At 30.2% G+C, this 26,200-nt stretch overlaps 1 protein-coding gene across 1 annotated transcript in view; it reads right to left on the reverse strand.

Annotated features, from left to right (window-relative positions):
- Window positions 1-3,488: 3,488 nt before the first annotated feature.
- Window positions 3,489-26,200, reverse strand: part of LOC124374946 — a 35,465-nt gene continuing 12,753 nt past the window's right edge. The window contains exons 2-3 of the mRNA XM_046833084.1: window positions 7,915-8,055; window positions 3,489-3,894 (exon numbers count right to left, since the gene is read on the reverse strand). Of these exons, the coding sequence (XP_046689040.1) occupies window positions 3,702-3,894; window positions 7,915-8,055 (334 nt within the window). The 3' untranslated portion in view covers window positions 3,489-3,701. The remainder of the gene's footprint in view (window positions 3,895-7,914; window positions 8,056-26,200) is intronic.

A 26,200-nucleotide genomic window follows, 5' to 3' on the forward strand; every position in this document is an offset into this window, starting at 1 on the left:
GGTTATGTGTACTTCAAGGATAGTAAGGGACGACGCAGATTAATTGTACCAAAAGACAATAGAGTATCTGTAATGCAGGCACACCACGACACGCCGTTTGGAGGACATCAAGGAATTGAAAGAACAACAGAACTCATCAAAGAAAGGTACTACTGGAAAAACATGGACAGTGAAATTGAGGAATACGTTAAAACCTGCGAAAAGTGCAACAAAAAGACTGCAACCAGGGAAGAAAAGGCACCAGTACCAATGCAACTGACTACACCCGTCACCCGTCCGTTCCAGAAAGTTGCGTTAGATATAGTTGGACCTCTGACGAAAACACACTCAGGAAACCAGTACATATTAACATTCCAAGATCATTTCACCAAATATCCAGAAGCTTTTGCTATTCAAAATCAAAAGGCTGAAACTATTGCAAAAATCCTTGTCGAAGAAATCATTTGTCGCCACGGAACACCAGAAAAACTTTTAACAGATTTAGGTTCAAATTTTACTAGCGAGTTATTAAAAGAAACGTGTAAATTATTAAAAATTGACAAAATTCAGACAACCGCTTATCACCCACAATCAAACGGAATATTGGAAAGAAGCCACCAATCACTAATGGCACAGCTAAAATGTTTTGTAGAGAAGGATCAAAGGGACTGGGATACATGGTTACCATATGTCATGATGGTCTATAGAAGCACACCGCATGGAACAACCAAATATTCGCCATATTACCTCCAACATGGTAGAGAGATGAGACTACCCACAGATTGGATCAGGGAAGAACTACAACCAGACCTAACAGAAGACGATTTTATGAACGAGGTTAAGAGAAGAATGAAGATAGCATACCAACACGCGAACCAGTCGATTGAAACTTCAAAAGAAAATAGTAAAAGATATTACGACAAGAGAGCCAAAGAAAAAGATTTTAAAATAAACGATTTAGTCCTATTACACTGCCCTCAAGTCAAGAGAGGTAGAAGTAAGAAATTACATATGCCATGGACAGGACCATACAGAGTAATAAGAATAGATAATGCAGTAAACGTGACTGTGAAGATGGGCAAGAAAGAACAAAAAGTACACAAAAATAGACTAAAACATTTTCGAGACAGAAACTAAAACAGAAATACTTTTTTACAGATTCTGGGAGCGCTTCTTTGAGAAATACCAGGAAGAGATTCCAAACGCTACAGAATTGAAAAACTTGACAACCGACCCGGACTATATTTTGCTAAAAGATTTAATTTCTTACTTTCAACTGAATATTGGACTATCGCCATAGACACAGATCTCAGAAAATTAGAAGAAAAAATGGAACATCTTGAGGCATATGGGATGAAACTCTTAAACTGAAAAATATATCATTAGGAACTACATGGACTGAAGCACACTTTCAACAAACACGAGACGCTATGAAGAATGCAAAATTAAAAATCATGAGATTATACGAGGTTATAGGCACAGAACCTATAACGTCAAGCCGTAAAAGAAGAGGATTTTTCAACACCATTGGCGTGGGACTTAAGACTCTATTTGGAACAATGGACAACGATGACGCAGAATACTTCAACGAAAAGATAAGCACACTGGATCTAAACCAGCACAGAGTATACCAATTAGAAAAAGATCAACTTACCATCGTAAAGCATACACTTTCAGATATAACACACACTTTCAAGGACTTCAGAACTAATCAAGATACGATCATAAAGACTCAAAACTATTTGGAACAGCTACAAGAACTAACTAATAAGAAAGCAGTTAGCATAGACGAACAAATGAGACTACATTTCAGAGTTATAGGAGCTTTACAGATAATTGACCTAATTTGCAAGGATGTAGATAATGTTGTAACTGATTTATATGTAAGCATAGATTCTATGCGAAACAATCAATTGAGTTCCCTTTTACTTTCACCAGATAGTTTAATTAAATATCTAAAAGACATAAGTACACATTTAAAAGCTGGTTCCACCTTACCACTTGTTGTTACTGAACATACCATCCATGAATATTATAGCTTAATTAGAGTAAGTGCTTGGTTAGTCAACAATCAAGTGTTATGATTCTTCTTAAATGTACCTTTGAAAAACAGTGGACGAACATATACTCTGTACAAAATATTACCTGTACCGACTGGAACACCAGGAGCTGAGAAGACTCAACTCTACGAATACATCCAACCACACATGGACTACATAGCTGTTTCAGCAGACGAGCAGAGATATCTTCCTATGACACAGTGCGATGTCAACAACTGTAAAGGAGACTCAGTGAAAATATGCTTAGGACCAAACGTAGTGAACCACCTAACTCATGGACAAGATACTTGTGAGACAGCCTACTTCAGACAGATCGAACCAACTAAAGACATTTGTGAAACTCGACTATCCTACGTTGCGACTTCAATTTGGACCGAGATTCCGAATACAGACCGATGGATTTTTGTGCTACCTCGAGAAGAAGTCATGACCTTCACCTGCCAGGGAGCCGATGGATTGCCGGAGCACGATGGAACCGAATATGTTCAGGGAACGGGACTGTTAACACTGCCTACCAAATGTGAAATGATCGGATCATCATTCCGTATATATAGTAAGATTGTGTATAAAAGTAGAATAGAATTAAATGTAAGTAGTATAATTAGAACTCCCAAAATTCAGAACACTCTACAAAGTTAAGCGATAACACATACGATATTATAGCCAAAAAAATTGAAAAATGCCACAGCTCATGTAAGATTTGTATCCACATCTCTAAATGATCTTAAAACTGTTAGCATTCGACTTGAGGAACTAGACTCCATTCTCAACAAATACGAACCAAACAATAACGTGGATTATGTAAAACATTCTATTTCTATCTCACTTGTATTAGTAATTTTGATTGTAATTATTTATTATTTCAAACTTTGTAGATTCTGTAAAATGAACAAAAAATTATACTTACCAGTGACTCTCAGACAAACTGAAGAAAATAAAGAAGTAGAAGTAGAATTAGATGAAATTCCTTTAGAAGACAGAATTAAAATATCCAGGAAAAAGAATAGATCTAAAAATTAAGAAAGACGTGTCATAGAGAATGACACCTCATTCTTTTTTAAGGAGGGAGGTGTTGTATAGTAGCAATATATAATTATTATAGTCTTATTATATTCTTGTATTATTTAGTTTATTAATATTGTATTTTAGAGTTAGACCTAAATTCAAAGCGAAAGAGATGCGTGAGAGCTGAAGCGTTACATAACTAATGGTATTGAACTAGCCATTATGATTCACAAGTACAAGCGGCCTAACCACTCATTGTTTGCTGTTCATTAAAGAGTAGTTCTCGAGAAGCGTCTAGAAGGATCTAGAACTTTGGTCACATTAGATTAAGTGATGTAGACATTGTAATGAAGGCTAATGACTGTACCATGCTTAAAACCCCTCAGAGGAGCTGATGAAGTATCAGTCTCGGCAGACTGCAAGAGCACGAGATTAGTATCTGTAGACCGCGACAGTTCGCTCGCTCTCTCGCGCTATTTGATAGATTTGAGACTTAGAATAATTTATGTATGAAGCTAGTTAATCATAGTAGGAAATAGAGAACTTTTCTGTGAATTTGTTGAAGAACTTTATTTTATAAATTTGTATAAGTGAATTAATTAACAATAAATCCAAGTTGAATCCGTTGTGCCGAGTATCTCTGTGAGTTCCTACTCTTTAGGTGTCAAGACCTTGCCTGGTTATTTTGCCACTCGAATAATCAGAGCGATCCCGCAACAAAGGTAGAGTTATGAAATGTATGACAAAATACATACCTTCGTCATCAAAGCTTTCAGAATTATTTCTACTGAAGAAATTCTTCTCCGAAGAACTCCTTCCACTGTAGATAATGCGTGGAGCTGGCTTCGTGCTGGAAACGTAAAATACTCATCAATAAACTTACAGTAACATTATTTTTATACCATTATTGAAGAGAATTGATGGTCCTATCTTGCCATGCAAAATTATCTAACTTTAGGAACATTTTTCTCAGGAACCTTATGTAAGACATCATAACTTGTATGTACTTTTTATATAAAAAAATAGAATATACTGAGGAATTATCAAACCAAAATGACATTTTTGTTACTAACTTTTCAAAATTTGTTTATAAATAAACCTATTTCATTTTTACATTTGAAGATATGCATACAGGTTTGTAAAATATATATTAAAACATTCTTAGTTTATTTTAAAGGACAATTAGTAAGGAAGAATTTTTTGTAATCATTCAGAGATATCTTATGCAGTTATGATAAAAAAAAGTTCTTCAATGCTAAAAGATTTTATTTAACATGAATTGTATTTAAAAGTTAATCCATGGTATGGTAAGTAGTGAATTTTTTTTTAAACGAAAAGAACCAAAAAATAGATAATTGTAGACGATATACAAACAAATTTTACCAAACCTATTCTATAAAAAACCCTTGCTAAAAAAAGTACGTGTAAGATATTTTATGTAAGATATCGTACCAGGAATAAGAAGGCTCAGAAAACCTTGCTTATGGAACTGGAATATTGTAAAAGATCACAATGAATTAATTGTTATTGTAAGTAAAAACAGAGACAAGACATACATAGCAGTAACAGAATTTTTAATTTTACAAAAAGTGGTCTACAACGAGTATAGGCTTATATATTTATGATCTCTAAATAATCTAATCTATAATTGCAAAAACGGTAATTTTTTAATGTTAAAAATCTAAGTACAAACAGAACAGTACATAGGTGTCGCAATTTTTCACAAAAAATTATTACAATATATTTTTTCAATGTTTATCGATATACCACAAGAGGTACCTAAAAAATTAAGCGATTGTTAGGCCAACGGGGTACATGATAGTCTGCAATTAAAACTATGAAAGACCGGTGTGTACCAGATCGGGTACACAATGGTAGTTGTGAAAGATTGCGTGTACCCAATGTGGTACATGTTGTTGTAAATTTGTTAAATTGGCCTGATCATTCATTTCAAGAAATTTTACATTAATCTTATCTTTTCAGCTTAAACTAATATGCAAGTCAAGAACCTTCTCAATATTGAAACAGAGCTTGTTTGCAGAGTAACAATCATTAGTGATCCCGGTTTTTTGACTTAAGGTAGGCTTCATATAATGTTATATTTTGTGAATACACACCTACATCATCAGTAAAGAGGTAACTACTTACACCACAAGAACTTAAATTAAAAGTTACATCTCTGACAGTTAATCTTTCTTTACATTTTGAGTGCTCTTTGAAAACTTTCTCAATCTTTCAGATTCTTCATTAGTTGCCTTCAACCTAGATTTAATTTTCTATGGATATTTTTATGTATAAATGTTACATAGAGGGTTTAAATGAGGATTCCATTAAATTAGTTCTAGGATGCTTCCACATTTGTCTTAAGTGAGTTTTTTTTTTAAATAATCCAAGTTATGCAGAATGATGTAATCTATTGGATAAAATGGGCAGAGACTTTTTAAAAGTTTTGCTGAATAACAGCATTTGATTTAAATCTTAAATTTTTGTGTAACTTATCGTCATTGAGTTTTCCAAACCGATACACTTTTTCATATGTTGTAAACCTTAACTTTGCAACATTAATAACTGAAAACTGATTTTTGTACTGAAACATTTAATGAATGTTATAGTTTTCACATTATGCTTCTATTTATGATCTTTTTTTACATGAACTTTGTAATCCAATAACTCAAACTTAATAAGGTCTCAATAGACCTTCACTATCAATAATTAAACAATTTTCCATGCTTAAAGATTATTAATTTCAAACAACATTTGATCAAAATCGATCTATTTATTGGTCTCATTTACAATTTTAATTGTATGTTTACCTGAATTTCAATTTTATAATTTTAAAGCCAATAAATTTAAGAAAAATAAATTTGAAATCAAAATATCAAGTTATAACCAGACCTTGCTTTAAGATCAATTATTTAACATGTAAAGAATAAATGCTTTAAAAGTTGTCAATAAGAATTGCAATTTCCTATTGTTTCAAAATAAAAAAAAATTGTAAAATAAATAAACCTCAACAAAACATTGTAACTGCATTTAAATAAAAAGTTTAGTTGAAATTGTCAAAGTGGTTTTTTTATTATTGAGTAGTAAATAAACAATACTAAACTCAGATTGAAATATTGTTAATCTAGCTAAATTATTTATTGTATATATTTTATGACACTACAAAATATCAAAGTTGTTGTAAAAGAACTTGAAATGTTGATAGTGTTATATTGCACTTACTGTGTACAAGGTCTATCATGTTTGCCTTTTACAGAGACCGAATTATGCGATTTCTGCAATTCAACGTCTGAAGATGAGGAATGGTTATTGAATCTCTGAACCAACCGTCTTAGACACTCGAACATATTTACACCTCACTGATATCTGTGACCCACACATTAGCACTGCTATCAGTTGAAAAATGCTGCAAACTTCAACAAGTTGTGCTACTCCTCTTTAAACAATTTTGTTCATAGTATGTATGTAATATTCACATACTGTGAAAATAAAAAAAATACTGGATTCTGAATTTAAATATACATGTTTATACTGATCAATAACTCAACAAGATTCATATCTATCACTTTATACACATCCCAGCACTCAATAACTAATTTATAGCGCACAAAATTAAATGAGATATGTAACTTCACTTTAATTTCATTAACCAGAATTCTCTGATTGCAACTCAGTAAAACACAATCAATTTGAGAAATTTATCAAACTACAACTAAAAAACAAATCACTGAAATTGAACAATATTGTAAGACTAGACAGTTACTACCAAACACCACTTTAAAGACGAGATGGATTCTGAACCTAAGGAGAAGCACGTGACAGACGATGGTTTGTTAGAAAGATAACACCACTTTGTCAATCTAGACAGCTCAGTGTTGATAACATTCAGTCAATTATCGGTTTCAAACGAATTTACAATGTAATATCTTTGATTTTCATTAGTTATTTACCTTCATGTTAAGGTAATAAAAATATTTGGGCGTTACCACATTTCACATTGCTATTTTTTATATAACATTTTTCAAATAAACATAAATATTAACAACATATTCAGCCGTTTTACATTTTAAACAACAGAATATTTATGCAGCCACTATGGTTATTTATCACAAAGTAAAGTATAAAATATTTTACATGACTGAATTATAGAGAGCATCAGATCACAAATGGCTAAAGAATCGGGCTGCTGGCAGCAACAGGATCACTCAATGGTCACGATCCCTCCCTGACTGTTAGACTATTTACTGGAGTCGTCAGATATGATTATGGGAAGGTAAAAAAAACTACATCTTGTGTTTTAATTGTTCACCTGTCTTTGATAATAAATTATCAAATGCTAATGATTAAGACAACAAAGTAGTGTAGAAGCCTCACACAAGAAGTATGGATTAACACAGGCTACTATTTGACCCGACATGCGTCATAAAGAATTGTAATTGTATACCTTCAATAACAAAAATTCTGTGACAAATTGAGGAAAAATGGGTAAAGAATTCTGAGAATATTTTGAAAATTGAAGTAGAACCCAAATATGAGATATATGTCTACTATTGTGTATTCTTACAAGGCCACTACAATACTTTTCCAAATACATTTAAAATAAGTCAAAAACAGAAAAATGGTATAATTCTTCATGACAGAACATTCTCCTAGTCCTAAAATTTTAAAGTCTAATGTTTAATATCACGTAAAGAGTAAAGAACAACTCTATTTTTAAAAATAAATTAAGAACATTTGTTAATCTTTGTATAACAGTCAAAATGATGCCCAGACATGCCAAGATCTATTTATTCATACTTTAAAATGTCCCATATTTCACGTAGAATGTAAAACAAGACAGAGAAGAAAATAATCGAGCAGAACTAACCTTGCGTCTTTTTCCCGCCGGCTCTTATCCTTGTTCCGAATGCGAGTGCGAGGCGGAGTAGTGCCTAAGTGATCAAAGTTCATCAGGACATCATCCACACCCGGACTGAGTGGTGACAAGTCCTCCTGCTTCTGTCTGGAACTGCCCAACCATACTGTCACTTACAATACAATATTATTTTGATCATTATTAAAAACTACCGTCTTGTTCAATAGCGTTTATATCTTAAATAAAGGAGTGTTTTCTTTCAGGAATCTAAGTTTAAGAAGTCCTCCCTAATGTTTAATATACCTCTGTAAGACTTTGTGTGTTAGTCATGTGTAACTCTGAAAGCAATGATGGAGATTATTTCTTTCCAGAGTACACAGAATCACTCACCGGTCATTCATCTAAAGTAGTAAGAGATAGTTAACAGAGAGGAAATATTAGGTGGCAGAGATTGGCAGCTGTCAACCTGTGAATATATTTTGGGCCTAGTACAACAGTAACAGGAAACGACCTACCACCGGTGGGGAACCATCAGCTTTCGTCACTACTGACAAACTCTTGAATATTATTCAGCTGAATATATTCCATTAGAATAAATTGTTTTCCTTAAAGTTAGTATTAGAAATTTGCTGTCTCAAGATGAAATTTCTCCATACATTCCAGCTGGGTACATATTAGCTGATATTTATTGTAGAAAACTTCCTTATTCTAGAGGTGTATGTGGTATATTTGTAAAAATAGGTATAGATTTTAATGTAATTGTTGTAAATAGATTCTGTGTTGTACAACTATTTGAGGTATCTGCTTTTGTTTTAAATAAGATTAATACTGTTGCTGTCACCATTTATCATACACTTAAGTCATATGTAAGTATTTTTATTTATTTATTTATTTGAAATTTTGATTAGGTCTATGACAAGAAAGTACAATGAAGCAATAATAATAATAACAGGTGATTTCAATATTGATATAAGAAACAATACATTAAAATATGAATCATTCCAAAATATGCTTAGATTTATATTGACTACGTAAATGCAGAGAGCACAAGGAACAATGCATGATGAAAGAGATGTTGTACTGAATTGAATTTAATTAAAAATCTCTTTATTCATTGAATATACATTTTGTATACATTAGAAAACGTTAAAAATTACTTAATTAATATACTTATAAACTAAGAGGTTATAATGTAATAAAATATCGTAATCCTATAAATAGCCAATCTAATCACAAGTGCCCCAATAATTGCAGCTTTAACCATAACACATTAATTTTTTTAAGTACAGAAAAAGTTAACAATATTATGAATAATTAAAAAGAAACATATTTAAACTATAGAACTAAAACAATAACAATAATAATATATTTCAGTAATCATAAGTTAGCAACAATAATTGAAATAAATACACAAAACAAGCCAAATAAATACATAAACACAAATTGATACATTGCAGTTATATAAAAAAACTCACCTCAACCCAGAATTATAAAACTTGTCAATTGAAAATAAAGATAAAGAAATTAAGTATGATTTCAATTTTTGTTTAATATTGCATTATTTTTCTCTGCAGTTATTATTAATGGTATTTTAGTTTAAAAAACTTGTCCCATGTAATTAGTGCTTTTCTCGTAAAACTGTAGTCTATGTTTGTCCAGTGTAATACCACATTGTACTTATGGCTCACTCTTAATATGGAAGGGCCGTTATTGTTTTACATATTTTATATTTTCATTTTGCCACAGTATCTATATATATAAAAATGAATGTTTGTATGTTTGTCCTTTATGGAATCGTGAACTATTGGACCGATCATGATGAAAATTTGTACGTATATGTATTTTTCCACGGAGAAGGTTTATAAGCTATGCCCATCCCTTTCCCGATTCAGGATTCCGCCCCACTGGTTACAGAAATACCCATAAGAAATGCATTGCAGCAAACATATGTTAACGTCTTTTCAAATTTTTAATCAGCTGTTCTTTGTAAACATATATTACACTTATAGTTTTAAAGCATAGAGTAAGCTTAAGAGAAACGACAAATTTTGTTTAAACTGTTTTTGCAATCACTGTTAAACATAGACTTTACTATCCAGATAATACAATTCAAATTTGACGTAAAAATTCACCTTTAACTGCAATATTTATTTAATATAAACCATGCTCATGCTTGATCAGAAGAGTAATGCAGATATCATAATTACTATCTTACGTTGGCTACAAATATAAAGAATGTTATAAAATCAACCTTAGTTGTTTTTTTTGACAGAAGTATGGTTCTCAAAACTCCGTGTGTACATATTCTCTCGATCGAGACAACAAAGCAAGCTCAATCGTGGCATCGGAGATATAACTAATTTAATCTAAAATTTATTATAGTAAAAAAAAAAATTTACTAAGTAATATAAGGACTTCGGTTCTTAAGATTTGCGTGCGAAGCCGTGGGTAACAGCTAGATAGAGGCAGGAATATGGTACATACCTTCATAATACGCCCAAGAGGCTCACGATGGAACGACTATCAATTATCTCAGCAATGTTTAGAATGTGATAGAAAAAGAATAAGTGAATATAGTGTACTGTTTTCAACGGGAAATTGCGTGCGAAGCCGCGGGCAACTTTTGCAAAAAATTATTGAAATGCGCAGCAAAGCGCGCCGGGCCCGCTAGTAATATATATATATATATATATATATTATATATATATATATTATATATATATTTTATATATATATATAATAGTAGATAGTAATATGGCGGTTCTAGCGCACTTTCGGAGCCAACAGAAAATCAAGGGAAAATACTGTTTAAAGGACAATAAACGAATCTGTAACTCACGAACGAAAAATTACCGAATCTATAGCTGTTTGCTTCTACTTTCTTAAGCTGAAACTTATTCAAATATGCTTCGAATCAATCTAATGATCTCATATCTGCTTCGAATCAACGAAAATTCTGTTGTAAATATATTAAAATCTTAATGAAAAATCTTGGAAAAGTTAAAGAAAAAATTATTGAAAAAATAGTATAAAGAATTTAAATTACCTCATACAAACCAATATAGTAATAAAAGTACTATTTTGTCCTATAAATATACTATTTTTTCAATAATTTTAAGTCTTAGTTTACAGATTTTTCTATAATAAATAGAAGAATCTATCACTGTTTCACCAGAAATTGTGCTGATTTCTGTCAAATTCAAGTAAAAATCATTAATTTTTTAAATTCTAAAATTATTGAAAAAATAGTATAGAGAATTTAAATTGCCTCCTACAAACCTTAGTTAAGAAATTTTTCTTATATAAATGGAGGGTGAAAAAGTAACATGTCCGTTTTGCAAAAAAGAAATTTTAAGAAAAAACTATGATCGACATTATAGCTCAAAAATCCATTTAAAAACAAAGAAATTTACGAGAAAGAACTGAATTTTTTAAGACAATGGGCTAAAGAAAATCAAATTGTCGATCATGAAAAGATGTACAATATAGAAAAATTGCGTGAATTAAAGAAAAACTTTAAGGAAGATAAAAAAGATCTAAATCTATTTAAAGATGAAAAAATTCAATCAATCGCTGAAAAATTGTCCATTGAAACAAACGATAAAACTAAGTCTGAAATGATCGAAGAAATTGACAAAACTCTTAACGAAAACCCTAAAAATATCATTGATGTAGAAGTGTTATCCTCAATACACGGTCTTTTCAAGCAATACATTTTAACAAACTTGAACGACAATTCCATGTCAATTTACAAATATCTTTCAATTATGCGGTCAGAAATTAAAAGTTTAATCGAGAAATTTCAAGAAAATGTTAAAAATATGAAAGGATATCTCTCTTTGGAATGTGAATACGAAAGAACTTTAGTGAACGGTGAACCACAAACGTGTCCAATGTACTTTACTATAAAAGCAGACGAGATCTTTGATGTAAACGACTTTATTTCTAAACAATTTAATAAATTAACACATCATGAACAAACAAATCATCCAAATAAGGGTTCTGGATGGACATTTAAAAGCTGCAAACAACTAGTTTTGAGCCTTAATAAACACGAAATGATGAACGCAGGATCATATATCGATTTGCCAAAGAAAATCAAAGATAAGAAAGCTTGTATAAATATCAAAAATAAAGATGATTATTGCTTTATTTATTCTATCCGATGCGCTATTGAAAAACCTGAAAGAGACTGCGAAAGATCAAAACAATATGAAAAATTTGTAAATGACGAGATATTTTCAGGTTTTGAGTATCCAATGTCCTTAAAAGATATACAATCATTTGAAAAACGAAGTTACAATTCCAAGTACAAATATCCAAAAATGTCTATAAATATCTACAGTTATGATGAGAAACTCAATATTGTTCCATTACAAATTTCTGAAAAATACGACGCTGAGTTAAACATTGACTTATTGTATGTTAAACAAAGAAGACAAATCTCATTATGTTTTGATAACCGATTTAAATAAGCTCGTGAGTTCTCAGTTATCTAAACACGAACATAAAAAATTGCTATGTAGAAGATGTTTAAGCCATTTCTACAAATCTGGAGATTTAACAGATCATTTAGAAATTTGCAAGCAACATGAAGTTTGTAAGCCAATTATGCCGTTTCCAGGTCAAACAACAACATTTACTAATTATCAAAAGAAATTTTCTCATCCTTACGTTATTTATATGGATTTTGAAAGCATATTAGAGAAGATTCCCACATGCAAAAACAATCCGCAAAAATCGACTACAACCAAGATTCAGAAGCATATTCCTTATGGTTTTACTCTATATTATTTTAGTGTCTAATGTGACAAATCGCATGTACAAACCTATATGTTATAGAGCAAAAAATGAAGACGATTTACCTAATGTTCCTACACAATTGTTTGAAGAGCTCAATAAAATATCAAAATACATAGCTAAAAAGTATAATTCTAAGAACAAAAAACCTATGAAATTGACCGAAGAAGAAGAATTAGCGTACCAAAATTCCAGTCTTTGTCATATTTGTGAATGTGAGGGTTTTGATAATCAAACAAGAAAAAAAGTACGAGATCATTGTCATTTAACAGGTAAATTTAGAGGTTCAGCTCATTTATCTTGTAACTTAAATCTAAAATTTCCTCAAAATATTCCAGTTTTCTGTCACAATATGAGTAACTACGATACTCATTTGTACATAAAAGAATTGGCAAAACAGTATGGTAATGTTGATTTGATCGCAAACACAGATGAAAAATATATAAATTATTCAGTAAATTCAGGATATGGGTATGAGTTTGAAGATGATAAACCAAGAAAGTTCATCAAGTTTTCTTTCGTAGATACGTTCAGATTTATGGCATCGTCTATTGAAAAGTTAGCTAAAAACCTCAAAAAAGATGATTTCAAGCATACAAATCATTTTATACAAGATGGACGAATATTGAACGCAATTCTAGATAGACAACCAAATGACGAAGAAGAAATCTTTAAAATTCTATCTGGAAAAGGCATATTTCCTTACGAATTTATCGATAGTATTGAAAAACTTGATTACACAGAAGACCTGAAAATTCAAGATTTCTATTCACTTTTGACAGATGAGAGCATATCTGAGAAAGATTATCAACACTACTTGAGCGTTTGGAACAAATTAAAAGAGAAAAATCTTGGAAATTACTCTGATTTGTACAATATCCAAGATGTTTTATTGCTTGCTGATATATTTGAAAATTTCAGAAATATTTGCTTAAATTGCTATAAACTTGATCCAGCACATTATTTAACAGCTCCAAGCCTCGCATGGGATGCTATGTTAAAATTAACGAAAATAGAATTACAATTGATTAGTGATTATAATATGTATTTGATGATTGAAAAAGGTATTCGCGGAGGCATTTCTCAATGTATTAAACGATATGTTAAAGCAAATAACAAATATTTGAAAGATTTTGATAAGACAAAGCCCGAAAACTATCTGTTGTACGTCGATGCAAACAACCTTTATGGGTATGGCCTCATGCAAAATTTACCATATGGCGATATCAAGTGGATGAACCCGAAAACATATACAACAGCAGAATGGCAAGAAACAATTTTGGAACTCACTGGCGACGAAGATTATGGCTATATTCTTGAAGTCGATCTAGGATATCCAACAAATTTACATGAACATCACAAGGATTTACCTCTTGCTCCCGAACATTATAAAAACAAACTTTGCACAACTTTACTGGATAAAACTGAATACGTTGTTCATTCAAGAAATTTGAAATTCTATCTGGAACAAGGTATGATTTTGAAACATGTGAATAGAGTTATCGCATTCGATCAGAAGCCTTTTATGAAAGATTACATTGATTTTAACACAAACATGAGAACCAAAGCTACAAGTGACTTCGAAAAGGACTTTTATAAGCTAATGAACAACTCTGTTTTTGGGAAATCTATGGAAAATGTGCGAAATAGATGTGATATCAAACTAGGAAATGAAGAATTTTCAATGAAACAAGCTAAGAAAACAAATTTCAAATGCTTTAACATCTTTGACGACAACTGTATAGCGAGCCACATGTACAAACAAAAGGTTAAATTTAACAAGCCAATCTACATAGGATTTTCAGTTCTTGACCTATCAAAATTGCTAATGTACGAGTTTTATTACGATAAATTAAAGAAGTTTGACCCAGATTTGAATCTTTGTTACATGGATACAGACAGTTATTTTCTAGAATTGAAACGAGATCCTTTTAAAATTATTAAAGAAAATATAGATGACTTTGATACAAGTGATTATCCAAAAGATCACGAATGTTTCACTACTAAAAATAAGAAGGTAATAGGGAAATTCAAAGATGAGTTAAATAGCGAAGTTTTAGAAGAATTTTGTGGATTGAGATCGAAAATGTACTCGTACAAATATCTAGACAAAAATCCAGTAAGATGCAAAGGGATTAAGAGAAGCGTTGTAAATAAAACAATAAATATCGAAAACTTGAAGAAATGTTTGTTCGAAGATAAAGAAGAATTTATGGAGATGACAGTAATCAAAAGCTATAAACATGAGTTGTACACCGTCACTATAAACAAGTTAGCACTGAACGCTAAAGATGATAAGAGAATTGTCCTAGAAAATAAGATCGATACAGTACCTTATGGCTATAAAAATGAAGCAAAATCTGATATATTAGACGAATTAAATAAACTTGGAAACTTTGAAAATTGAGAAATAACCGGAAGTGTTTACGAATATGAATTGAGAAAGTCAAAGCTGTAATTTTTTCTATACAAATGGAGGCCCAAAAGAAGTGTACAAAGTGTCAAGAATTTAAAGATTTTGAAGAATTTTATAAGAATAAGCAAAGAAAATATGGATTTGAATATAATTGTAAAGACTGTCATAATAAATATCATAAAGAATTATACGATAAAATGGAAAAATTAACTTTAGAAGAGAAAGAGTGCACACGGTGTAAAAAGGTTAAGAATATTTCAGAATTTTATAATCTCCATTATAGTAAAGACAACAAACAAGCATATTGTAAAGATTGTGCTAAACAAATCTTTGCTAGACCAGTTCTTTGCGTATGCGGAAGAGAAATTCAACATTTCTATAGTCTTAAAAGACATTTACAAACAAAATATCATAATTCGAATGTTTAACATTTTCATCGTGTAATTTAGATATTCTATAAATCAGTCGAGATTCTGCCATATTTGTAGTAAAATGATTTCCGTTGTATAAAATATTCAAAGATTCTTTCATTTGGTTGTAGAGATTTATACTATTTGGATCTCCATGTCTTAATAAAATTTCCATTTCTGGGTAATCAATTTCAAGTTCTTTCAATCTTTTCGGTATTTCTCTCTTTTGAGCTCTGATAACGTAATAAGGATATTCCCACATGTGATTCTTCTTAATTAATACAAAAACATGGTGTTTTTTCTTATCAAAATCTTTACATACCATATCTCTCTTCATTAATTCCATTCGCAATTCTTGATTCTCTATTTTCAATGATTTCATTTCATCTTTAATTTGCAAGTGTTTAACTTCGTCCTCTAAATATTTAATCTTGTTTTCAAGTTTGTACTCACCAAGTTTTCTAATAGAGGGCAAAACTTCTTTTGTAACCCAATTTTTAAACAATTTCGATTCTGGCTTATTAGATCTCAAAATTAAAGAATATAAACCAGATTCATTAACGAAAATAGTATGTTTTTGAATATTTTCTCGGGGTCTATGGGATAGACTCCTGTAATTTATACATTCAAAAGTTGTTTTATCGTCATTATCGACATTATTTATGATAGCTTGCCTCGTGTTTTCATATTCTAAAATTTCTGCAACATCTTTTGCTTTGAACCAAATTTCGTTATTTTCGTCAACAATCGTAAAAATTTCTGTATTATTGAATTTGAGTTGATTATTGAGTAGTTCTACAACTGACTCCATTTAGATAGAAAAGAAATTTAACTAGTAATTTTTATTTAGAGAATAAAGGCCAGATTCATTAATGAAAATAGTGTCTGGATGTAATTTTTGTAAGAGTCGCGATTCGATACCCTTGTCAGAATCTATGTTTTCAAAGCTTTTTTTGTATTTTTCTTTAACATGATCTATGATAGCTTGTCTCGTATTTTTAAATTCCAATATTTCTGCAACATCTTTAGCCTTAAACCAAATTTCATTATTTTCGTCAACAATCGTGCAAATGTCTTTATTATTGAATGTAAGTTGATTATTGAGTAGATCCACAACAGACTCCATTTAGATAGAAAAAATTTAACAAGCTATTATTTGAGTGTAAAGGTTGAAAACAGTGTTTTCTTGAAAGTTTGAAGGTAAGCTATTCAATAGCTCCCCATGATTCATGTCCGTTGCTTCAACAATCTTAAGTAAATTGTAGTTTTACTCTCATTTTTCAATAAATTACCTTCAGAGTCTTGAACAGTTAAGACGATTTTTTGAATTCTTTTCATATTTTTTCTAATTGGAATATAGTCTATTTCATTCGGTTTTTCACTAATTTTTGATCCATAAGCAACATTTGGAAAGAAAGTGTACAAAATTTCCGATTCTTTGTGAAGATGTTCGGTATGATTTTCAAAACTAGGTTCAACGAGATTACAATGTACTTCAATTACATCAAACGGTCTAAATTTTGGCGTTTTATTTCCTAAATATACCTGATTTGGCTCAATAGTTTCTTGAACAAACCCTAATAAATCTACAATAATTGCTGAAAACATTATTCTTACTGGTGATTTTATTTGAATTTTATTAGAGAGATAATTTTTTTGCATTTCAAACTTGTTTTCGTCAAAGTTTAAAGATTTATCTGATTGTTTGAATGTTTTCAGATAATTTTTAAGGGAATTTTTTATTTGATCGAAAGTATAATATCCTTTGTTTAAACCATAATATTTTGTTATGTTCTTCTCACTAAATCCTATACAATAAGGAGAACTTTCACTAATATTTATTACAAAATTGTCAGAATAAAAACCGCTTAAACCGATGAAATAATTTGATTCTTCCTCTAAATGAATAGGATGTTCCAAGTTTAAATCTAATTTAGAGCTTTCTGAAGTCAACTTGAACAGCTTCATTTTCGCTATTTAAATGGAGAAATTTTTAAAGCAAAAAGATCAGATAAAACTTCAAACGTTTGAAGAAAATAAGAAAGATCAACCAATCAGATTGTTAATTGTTGGTTCAAGTGGATGTGGAAAAAAAACAACTTTATTATTGAATTTTATCTACAATAGGTTGATTCCTTATTCCAATTTGTATGTTTTTAGTAAATCTTTAGAACAAGACGCCTATAAAAAATTACAAGAAAGATTTGAAAATATTGAGAAAAACTTAAACAAAAAAATATCACATTTTTATAATGCTTCTGAGGACATAGTTCCGTTAAGCAAATGTAAACCCAATTCGTTAATCGTTTTTGATGATTGTATTTTGGAAAATCAGGACGTTATTAAGGAATATTTCGTAATGTCTCGTCACAAAAACATATCTTGTATCTATCTTTCCCAATGCTTTTCAAAGGTTGATAAACAAGTTATTAGAAATAATTTGAATATGTTGTGTGTTTTTAAGCAAGACGATCACTATTCGAGAAAGATTTACAACAATTATGTGGGATCTGATATGAGTTTTAACCACTTTAATGAATTATGTGATAAAATTTGGAAGGAAGACTACGGATTTTTAACAATTAATCTAACTTTGAAGCCTAAAAATGGTAAATATTTGAATAAATTTTCTGATATAAATGCTGCTTAGTGGTCTGACAAATTTACTCGATAAAATATTTGTTACAATTATTTTTACATTATCTTTACTTTTTATTTACATTATGAAAACAACTGAAAAACGGTAAATCTGTTCACGTTTTCACGCTTCGTGTTCACGTTTTACGTTACACGTTCACGTTTTCACGCTTCGTGTTCACGTTCACGTTCTCGTTCTCGTTCACGTTCTCGTTCTCGTTCTCGTTCACGTTCTCGTTCACGTTCACGTTCTCGTTCTCGTTCTCGTTCACGTTCACGTTTCAAAATTTTCCTAAATAAATGGCGAACGTAACTTCAGAAGAAGCAAAAAAACTTGATCAAATAGAAAAGAAATTAATCAAAGAATTTAAAGAACAGATTCGAATGGATGAAAAAGAACAAGAATTTATTCAAAAAATTAATCAACCTGTAACTTCTGCAATAAAAAATGTTGAGGGCAAAATTGAAAATGTTTTAAGCGATAATCAAAATTTAATGAATTTGGTTCCAGTTGTACGACAGTTTGCCGATATTTCGATACCAGAATCTGAGTTTGAATTGCCAAAATTACCATCGTCGACACCATTTAGACCTCGAATCATTGAAGACTCTACCATAGTTGAACCAATAAGTCCTGGAACAACGGATATAATAATTGGTGAAATTGGTAAAAAATTTCTTCCTAGAGCAAAGGATGATAAATTTGGTTTGTATTGGGACAGAAAAAAGAGAAGTTTTATGATTGGAAATTTACCCGTTAATTTTGAACATAATGATATCATTATTAATGAAAAAACATATGAAGGAACTCAAGGTTTATGGAGATTATTAACAGACTATGACGCTCCAAAAGATAATTTATATTCTGAAGAAGATTTGAAAAAGTATACAGAAATTTTATGGGAATCTGACTCAATTTACAAAAATAATGATCCATCTACTAAGAAGCCTAAGTCAAGTAGAGGTAAAAAATATATTAAATTAATTAAACCAATTTGGGAAAAACGAATCGAAGGATCAGGTGTAAGAAAATACAATGATAATAAGATTGAATACAGATATATCGACGATTTGACAAAACTCGATGGAATTATTAATTATATTTATGCTCAAGAGAAGGCTGGAAATAACAATTTTTTGAATGAAAAGAAAGCGATTAAAGATTTTATTTCGAACAAACTTGACGAAATGATTGAAAAACCTGATGGAATTAAATATTTAAAACGAATTTTGCCGGCAATAAGTTCATCTATGATTGAGGGTAGTGGACTTTTGAATGATTTTATCAACAATTTACCTTTTGAATTACACGTACCAACTTATCAGTATCTGGGGCCTGGCACAAAACTCGAAAAAAGACTAAAAAGAGGAGATCCTGGTATAAATAAATTAGGTCAAGCTGCTATGGAACACGATATTTTTTATGCAAAACATAGAGACACAAATTCCAGACATATAGCAGATAAAGTTTTGCAAGATAAAGCAATGGATAGATTTTTATCAAAAGATGCTAGTTTAGGTGAAAGATTTGTTGCGCTTCCAACAGCTGGAGCAATGTTTTTGAAGAGAAAACTAGGAATGGGAATCGAAGAGAACTTGAAATTTTAACTATATAAATGGAGGTGAATGTAAATTTCAGCAAAAATCAGAAAGAAAAAATAAAATCCGCTTTTAAGAAGAAAATACCCGTTAGTATTCAATTTAAAATAGATCAACTAAAAAATGGCGAAGATAAGATATTTTTAACAAATAGACAATACAATAAACTCGAAAAACATAAGAAAAACAATAAAGGAACCAGAATAGAATTTTCTTATAATCAGTTGAAAGAACTTAAAAATGGTGGACTTTTGAAAGATTTATTAGATTTTGGAGAAAATATTCCAGTTGTTAAAAATGTTGTTCCTTATGTTCGTAAAGCTGCTCCAATCGTTAAAAAGGATGTGATTCCTATTGTTCGAAACATTTTAAATTGGTTAGATAAAGAGTTGGAAGATGTTACAGGATCTGGATTAGATGAAAAAACTTTGAATTACGTGAAATCAAACATTGAAAAAAAAATTTGAAATCAAACCTTTAACATTCGGGGAATTGGAAGAAATCTGCAAAAATATTAAACATTTTAGAGGAATCTTCATGAGAGATACATTACCTGAAAAAGTTAAGAAATTTGAATGTGGAATTGTGAATTTAGACTCGATTATGGGAAGTGGAACGCATTGGATTTGTTATTATAAAAATGATAAGAATGCATGTTATTTTGATTCGTATGGAAGAATTGAGGACAAACCACCTATAGAATTGATTAAATATTTGAAAAAATCAAGCGTCTACTACAATGATTCTCAGATTCAAGACTATAAAGATCCCCCAATTTGTGGTCATTTATGTGTTTTTGTGTTGAATGAACTGAGTACTGGTAAAGATTTTAAAGAAGTTGTTAACAAATTATTACTTAATAAATATGGATTCACAAAATATTTTTGACGTATTTGGAACACAAATTATTCAAAATGTAGATAATAGTTTGAATTTTGATAGTTTGAGAAATGAGTTTGATAACAAGTTAGAAAATTTATTACAAAACCTTCCAGATTCAGATATGTTTGCTGTCGAGATTGAAGATTTTAAAGCAGAATATGATAACAAACTTGCAAATTTCATGAGTTCAAATGAAGTTGCTGATAAAATAAAAACATTGGAAAAAGAAGTTGATGATGGTGTAAAAAAATTATTTACCAATTTAATGTCTCATATCGAAAAAGCTGATAAAATTACTGAAGCGATCAAAGTTGAAAAGAATTATGTTAGTTTGGCTAATAAAAAAAGAATTGTCGGTGTTCGACCTGGTATTGACAAACATGATGTTGTTGTTAAAGAACAAATTTTAAAACCTCTAAAATTATCAGAAAACATCGATATTGTTGATTTACATGATCCGAATGTTAAAAATGCCTTAGATTTTAAAGGAAAAAGAATTAGCAGTGTTAGTAAAGGAATTAATCCATTTGATGTTGTTGTAATGATTCAATTAGAAGATCCTATTAAAATGTTTAATGAACTAAAACAAAATTATGAGAATCATAAACAGCATGTTAAAGATTTTACAACAGAAGTCTATGACAAGTTAGAAGCCAGAAATAGAAGATCAGTAGACGATGTTGGTGAATTACTTGATAAAGTAAATAAACTAGAAGAAAACTTTAATACATATAAAAATAATGTTAATGAAACAGTTAGTGAAGCAGTTACAAAAATTCTGGAAAATTTTGATACACGTTTCAATGAGAAAGTAAACTTTTTTGAAAATTTTGGTACACGTTTCAATGAGAAAGTAACACATAATAATGAATTACTTAAAAGAATAGATGATCAATACTCTTTACATCTCGATAAAGTAAATAAACTAGAAGAAAACTTTAATAAATTTAAAGAAGATGTTAATAAAACTTTTGAAAATATTGATAACAGATTTAATGGATTAGGCGGCTATGATGACAAAATTTCTCCTTTATAAATGGCGCTCATATATTGTGTGAGGTGTAAGGCAAAAACTGAAACAAAAGATATAAAATACTATGCAAATATCAATGGAGTTAAAAGAGTTTCTGGAAAATGTGCTGAATGTAACACTAAAAAGAGCCAATTTATAAAAACTTGAAATTTTTTCTTAATAAATAGAGATGGCGGGACATTACAGTGCTTTCGATCTTTTTATAATGCAACACAAAAGAGATTTGAAAAAAGAACATTGGGATGATATTTCTCAAAAATATGAATTATCCGAAGATATGATGAGATTATACGTAAACAAATTGAATTGGTATAACATTGCTAAATATCAAAATCTGTCCCCAGAGTTCATTCAAGAAAATATACATTATCAATTAAAAGATCATATGTCTGTTCTTTGTCTCTATCAACACTTGAGTATAAAATTTTTGGATGAAAATAAAGATACAGTTGATTGGAACAATATTATAGATAGCGGTTACTATCCTGTGCAAATTTTATTGAAATATGTGACCGAGATCGCAAAATTTAAGGAAGAGAATCCTGAATATGACGAAGTAGATCATTAAAAATGACTAAAATTTATATCTTTTCTTATAAAAACGTACATTAGATCGATGAAAAAATGATATCTTTCTTATACATGATGTTTAAAATTTCTAAATTTTCTCTTATTAAATGGCGGACTACAGAAAATATGCTAGTGATATTGAAAGGGCGGAGTTTAAAAATTTCTATCCAATTAGTAAACAACATTTGAATGAACCGAATAAAAGAACTGAGTTTAATATTGATTTTGGAGATAATTTTTGCTCGTCTAACTTCCAGTTTTATATTTCTGGAACTTTAACAAAACAAGATGGTCAAGCATATCTTGGAACTGATAATGTTAGATTAATCGATAATTTTATACCGTTTTTATTTTCTAAGATTGAAGTAAGAAAACACAATAAATTGATAGAAGAAGTCGAAAACTGTGGCCAATTAAGCACAATTAAAGGAACTATTTCGTATTCAAAAAGTGATGTTATTTCTCAAACTTCTAATGGCTTTGAATCAGATTTTAAATTTGGTGTTTTTGAAGCAGCTGGAAATTTATCTCATTTTGGATTAGGATTTTTTGAAAATGTTACTATTCCGATCTATAAAGGAGGATTTTATCTAAGTTTTATAAGAGCAGAAGACAATGATGTGATTCTGAAGACTGCAACTGGAAATGTTATGCCTGTTGATGGAAAAATAACAATTACAGATTTTTTTATTAGAGTTCCAATGATTGATTATAAAACCACGAGTAAAATTAGGTTGATTGATGAAATTACAAAAAGTCAAAACATTATGTTTAATTTTCTAGATTGGCAATGTATTGAACAAAAAGGTATTTCCGGAACAACTTATTCGTTCGATATTACAAATATTTATAGAAATATCTTCAATCCCAAGTTCGTTATCATAGGTTTTCAAACAGATAGACAGAATAATCAAGAAAAAAATCCTTCAAAGTTTGATAGTTTGGATGTAAAAAAATATCAGAGTAAAATTGAACGGTTCTTATTATCCAGATGAATTACAAAATTTAAACATTTCAGGAGGTCTTTTCAGAATCATGTATCAGATGTATCAAGATTTTAAGAAAGTTTACTGTAATAATAAGGAAATGTATTACAATCCTAAAGAATTTTTAGCGAATAGACCTATTTATGTCATTGATACAACAAAGAGTATGACAAATATTTCTGGTTCAAAGAACGATATAATTATCAATATGGATTTTCAAAAAGCTGTTACAAACGCGATTTGTTATGTGGTTGTGGTTTCTGAGAAATTTTTAGCCTATGATGTGATTAAGAACAATATTAGAGAAATTCAGTAAAATTTTTGAAAAAATCGTCTTATTGTCTATATTATTCATTGGATAATTCTACAACTTTACAGAATTATTAAAGACATTGATATAAGTATTCATTTTTAATTTCAAAAGAATATCTTAAAAAATGGGGATGATATTAACAAAAAACTATTCCAAGGTCATCTTAAGGGTTGGACCGGAAGTTATGATTTTAAAAAATACTTTAATATTTACTGATCCTATATACCAAATTTCAGCAAAAAAGCTCCAATAGTTCTCGAGATATAAGAGTTTTAAGATAAGGGATGATTGGGGTAGATTTTGAAATTTTTGTTATTTTCATGAAATTTTAAGTTGAACTCGCTTGTTTTTGAAGTTTCAGATTTTTCTGATAATTTTTTTTATTTTTTTATGAATATTAAGAAATAGGGGATGATTTCACCCTTATGGATAAGTTAAGTCGAAAGAGTTAAGTATTTACTATATGTGTACCAAATTTCATTAAAATCGGTTGAGTAGTTTTTGAAATATAAAATTATTAATAAATTTGTAAACTAGCACTCCTAATTGAACAACTTATATAGCAGAGATATAGCTTATAACTTTCGAGACTCTCCGTAGCTCAGTTGGTAAGACGCTTGCCTTCAAAGCCTGAGGTTCTGGGTTCAAATCCCAGAGCTTCAGGCGCGCTTTTTATTGAGGAAGACATGGTTGTCGTTCAGTGGTTGGGGACAAGTCTTTACACGAGTGGCCATAGTGTAATGACTATAGAACAAGCCGAGTAATGACAACTGTGGTTGGCGCGCCATTTGCTTCCTCACCTTTCCACTTCATTCCTTAATTCCTTCTCTTCCTTAATTCGTTCATTACATTCTCACATCGTTCATTAATACAACATTACACTTACAAAACACCCGACACAAATTCCCTAATTGAATCTCTCCATCAACTTCTACACAGTAGTTACCAAAGAAAAAATGAGACTTGGGAACAAAAAAATTCCAGAGTCTAAGACCCGAATTACAGCTCCTAGCCATTAACTTGGTTGGACAGTAGCAGTGCAGGGCCAAGTCTCTAAACAATAGACACCGTAGAAGTTGAATGTGATGTGATTCCCATAGCGCAAACACGCACACTAACAACACTACACCAAAGACACAATCATTCATTTTGTCTTTTACAATAATTGATGATGTTCATATTATTCTCTTTCATTCCTTCTAAAACTTCAAAAATATACTCTTTCGTTGATGAAAAATCTCGATTTCTTCCGGAATAATCTTTGTAATCATAGACAAAATATCCTAAATAGTTGTACAATAGAATGAAATTATTTCTATTTATCTCTGTTGTAGAAATGTAAACACAAACATTTGCGCTGAAAAATTTATATCTCGGCAGAGTTAGTTCCATAATCTCCATTTATAAAAAAATCTTTTTGTTTAAATGGAAGAGTATAATGCCAACTGTTACAAGTGTTCTAATAGAGGAGAAATTATCGATAAAAGATATTTAGTTTGTAGAGGTTGTAATTTAATTTTGTACGAAAGACCTAAACCTAAGAAATTTCGAAATAAACTAACACATTTGAATAATCTGCTTACAAAATTGCAATATGGAGGTAAAAAACAAACAAAATTTGTTACAGAATTTAGAAAACAGAATAAAAATTTTTACTTATCTCTTAGAACCGTTGAAAAAATTATTTTCCTTTTCAAAGAATACATTAGGTTTGTAGGTATCGATACACATGTTTATTATGAGAAGATTTTACCTATAATCTTTCACTATTTGGATATTGAATTTGATTACGATTTTAAGCCTGAAATCTTTGATGATTTTATAGTACATTTGGAGAAATTAAATGAAGAACCTCGTCAAAAGAATGTGGTTTTACTCACATTCTCCCCGACTTCTCGAGTGATTGTTAGCAAATTCCATCATTTCCGTTTATAAGTTTTAATTTATAGTTTATTCGTAGCAGACATTTCAAATAGATTGATTTGAGAAAGTAGAAGCAAACAGCTATAGATTCGGTAATTTTTCATTCGTGAGTTACCGATTCGTTTATTGTCCTTTAAACAGTATTTTCCCTTGATTTTCTGTTGGCTCCGAAAGTGCGCTAGAACCGCCATATTCATATCTACTTATAATAATATATAATATATATATACATATTATATATTATATATATTATATATATATATATATATAATATATAATATATATATATCATATATTTTCCAGATTTTACAATATATATATATATATATACTGTAAAATCTTGATCTCTTTAATAAGGTCTTTAACACTATAATTTGTTTCCAAATTTTTCATTATTATGTTAGTTTTGTATGATAGGTTAGGAAATGTGATAATATTAGAGATATTCGGCTCAAAAATGACTATACTGTGGCAAAAAGAAATTATAAACTTAAAATAGCTCAAGCAAAGATAATTGTGTTCCCTTCAAAGTAATCCCCGTTAGATATTATACACTTGTGCCAACATTTTCTTCAGAAAGTCGTTTTTGTGATCTTGTTCAGCTTCTCCTTTGATGCCGTCTTTATCTTGTCAATCGTAGTGTAGCGTCATTCTTTCATGAGCCTCTTCAGTTTCAGGAACAAGAAAAGTCACAGGTGGCCAGGTCTTGGGAATACAGTGGCTGCGGCA

This window comes from Homalodisca vitripennis, unplaced genomic scaffold, assembly GCF_021130785.1.
Source record: "Homalodisca vitripennis isolate AUS2020 unplaced genomic scaffold, UT_GWSS_2.1 ScUCBcl_11417;HRSCAF=20670, whole genome shotgun sequence".
In the NCBI taxonomy this organism is placed as follows: Eukaryota; Metazoa; Arthropoda; class Insecta; order Hemiptera; family Cicadellidae; genus Homalodisca; species Homalodisca vitripennis.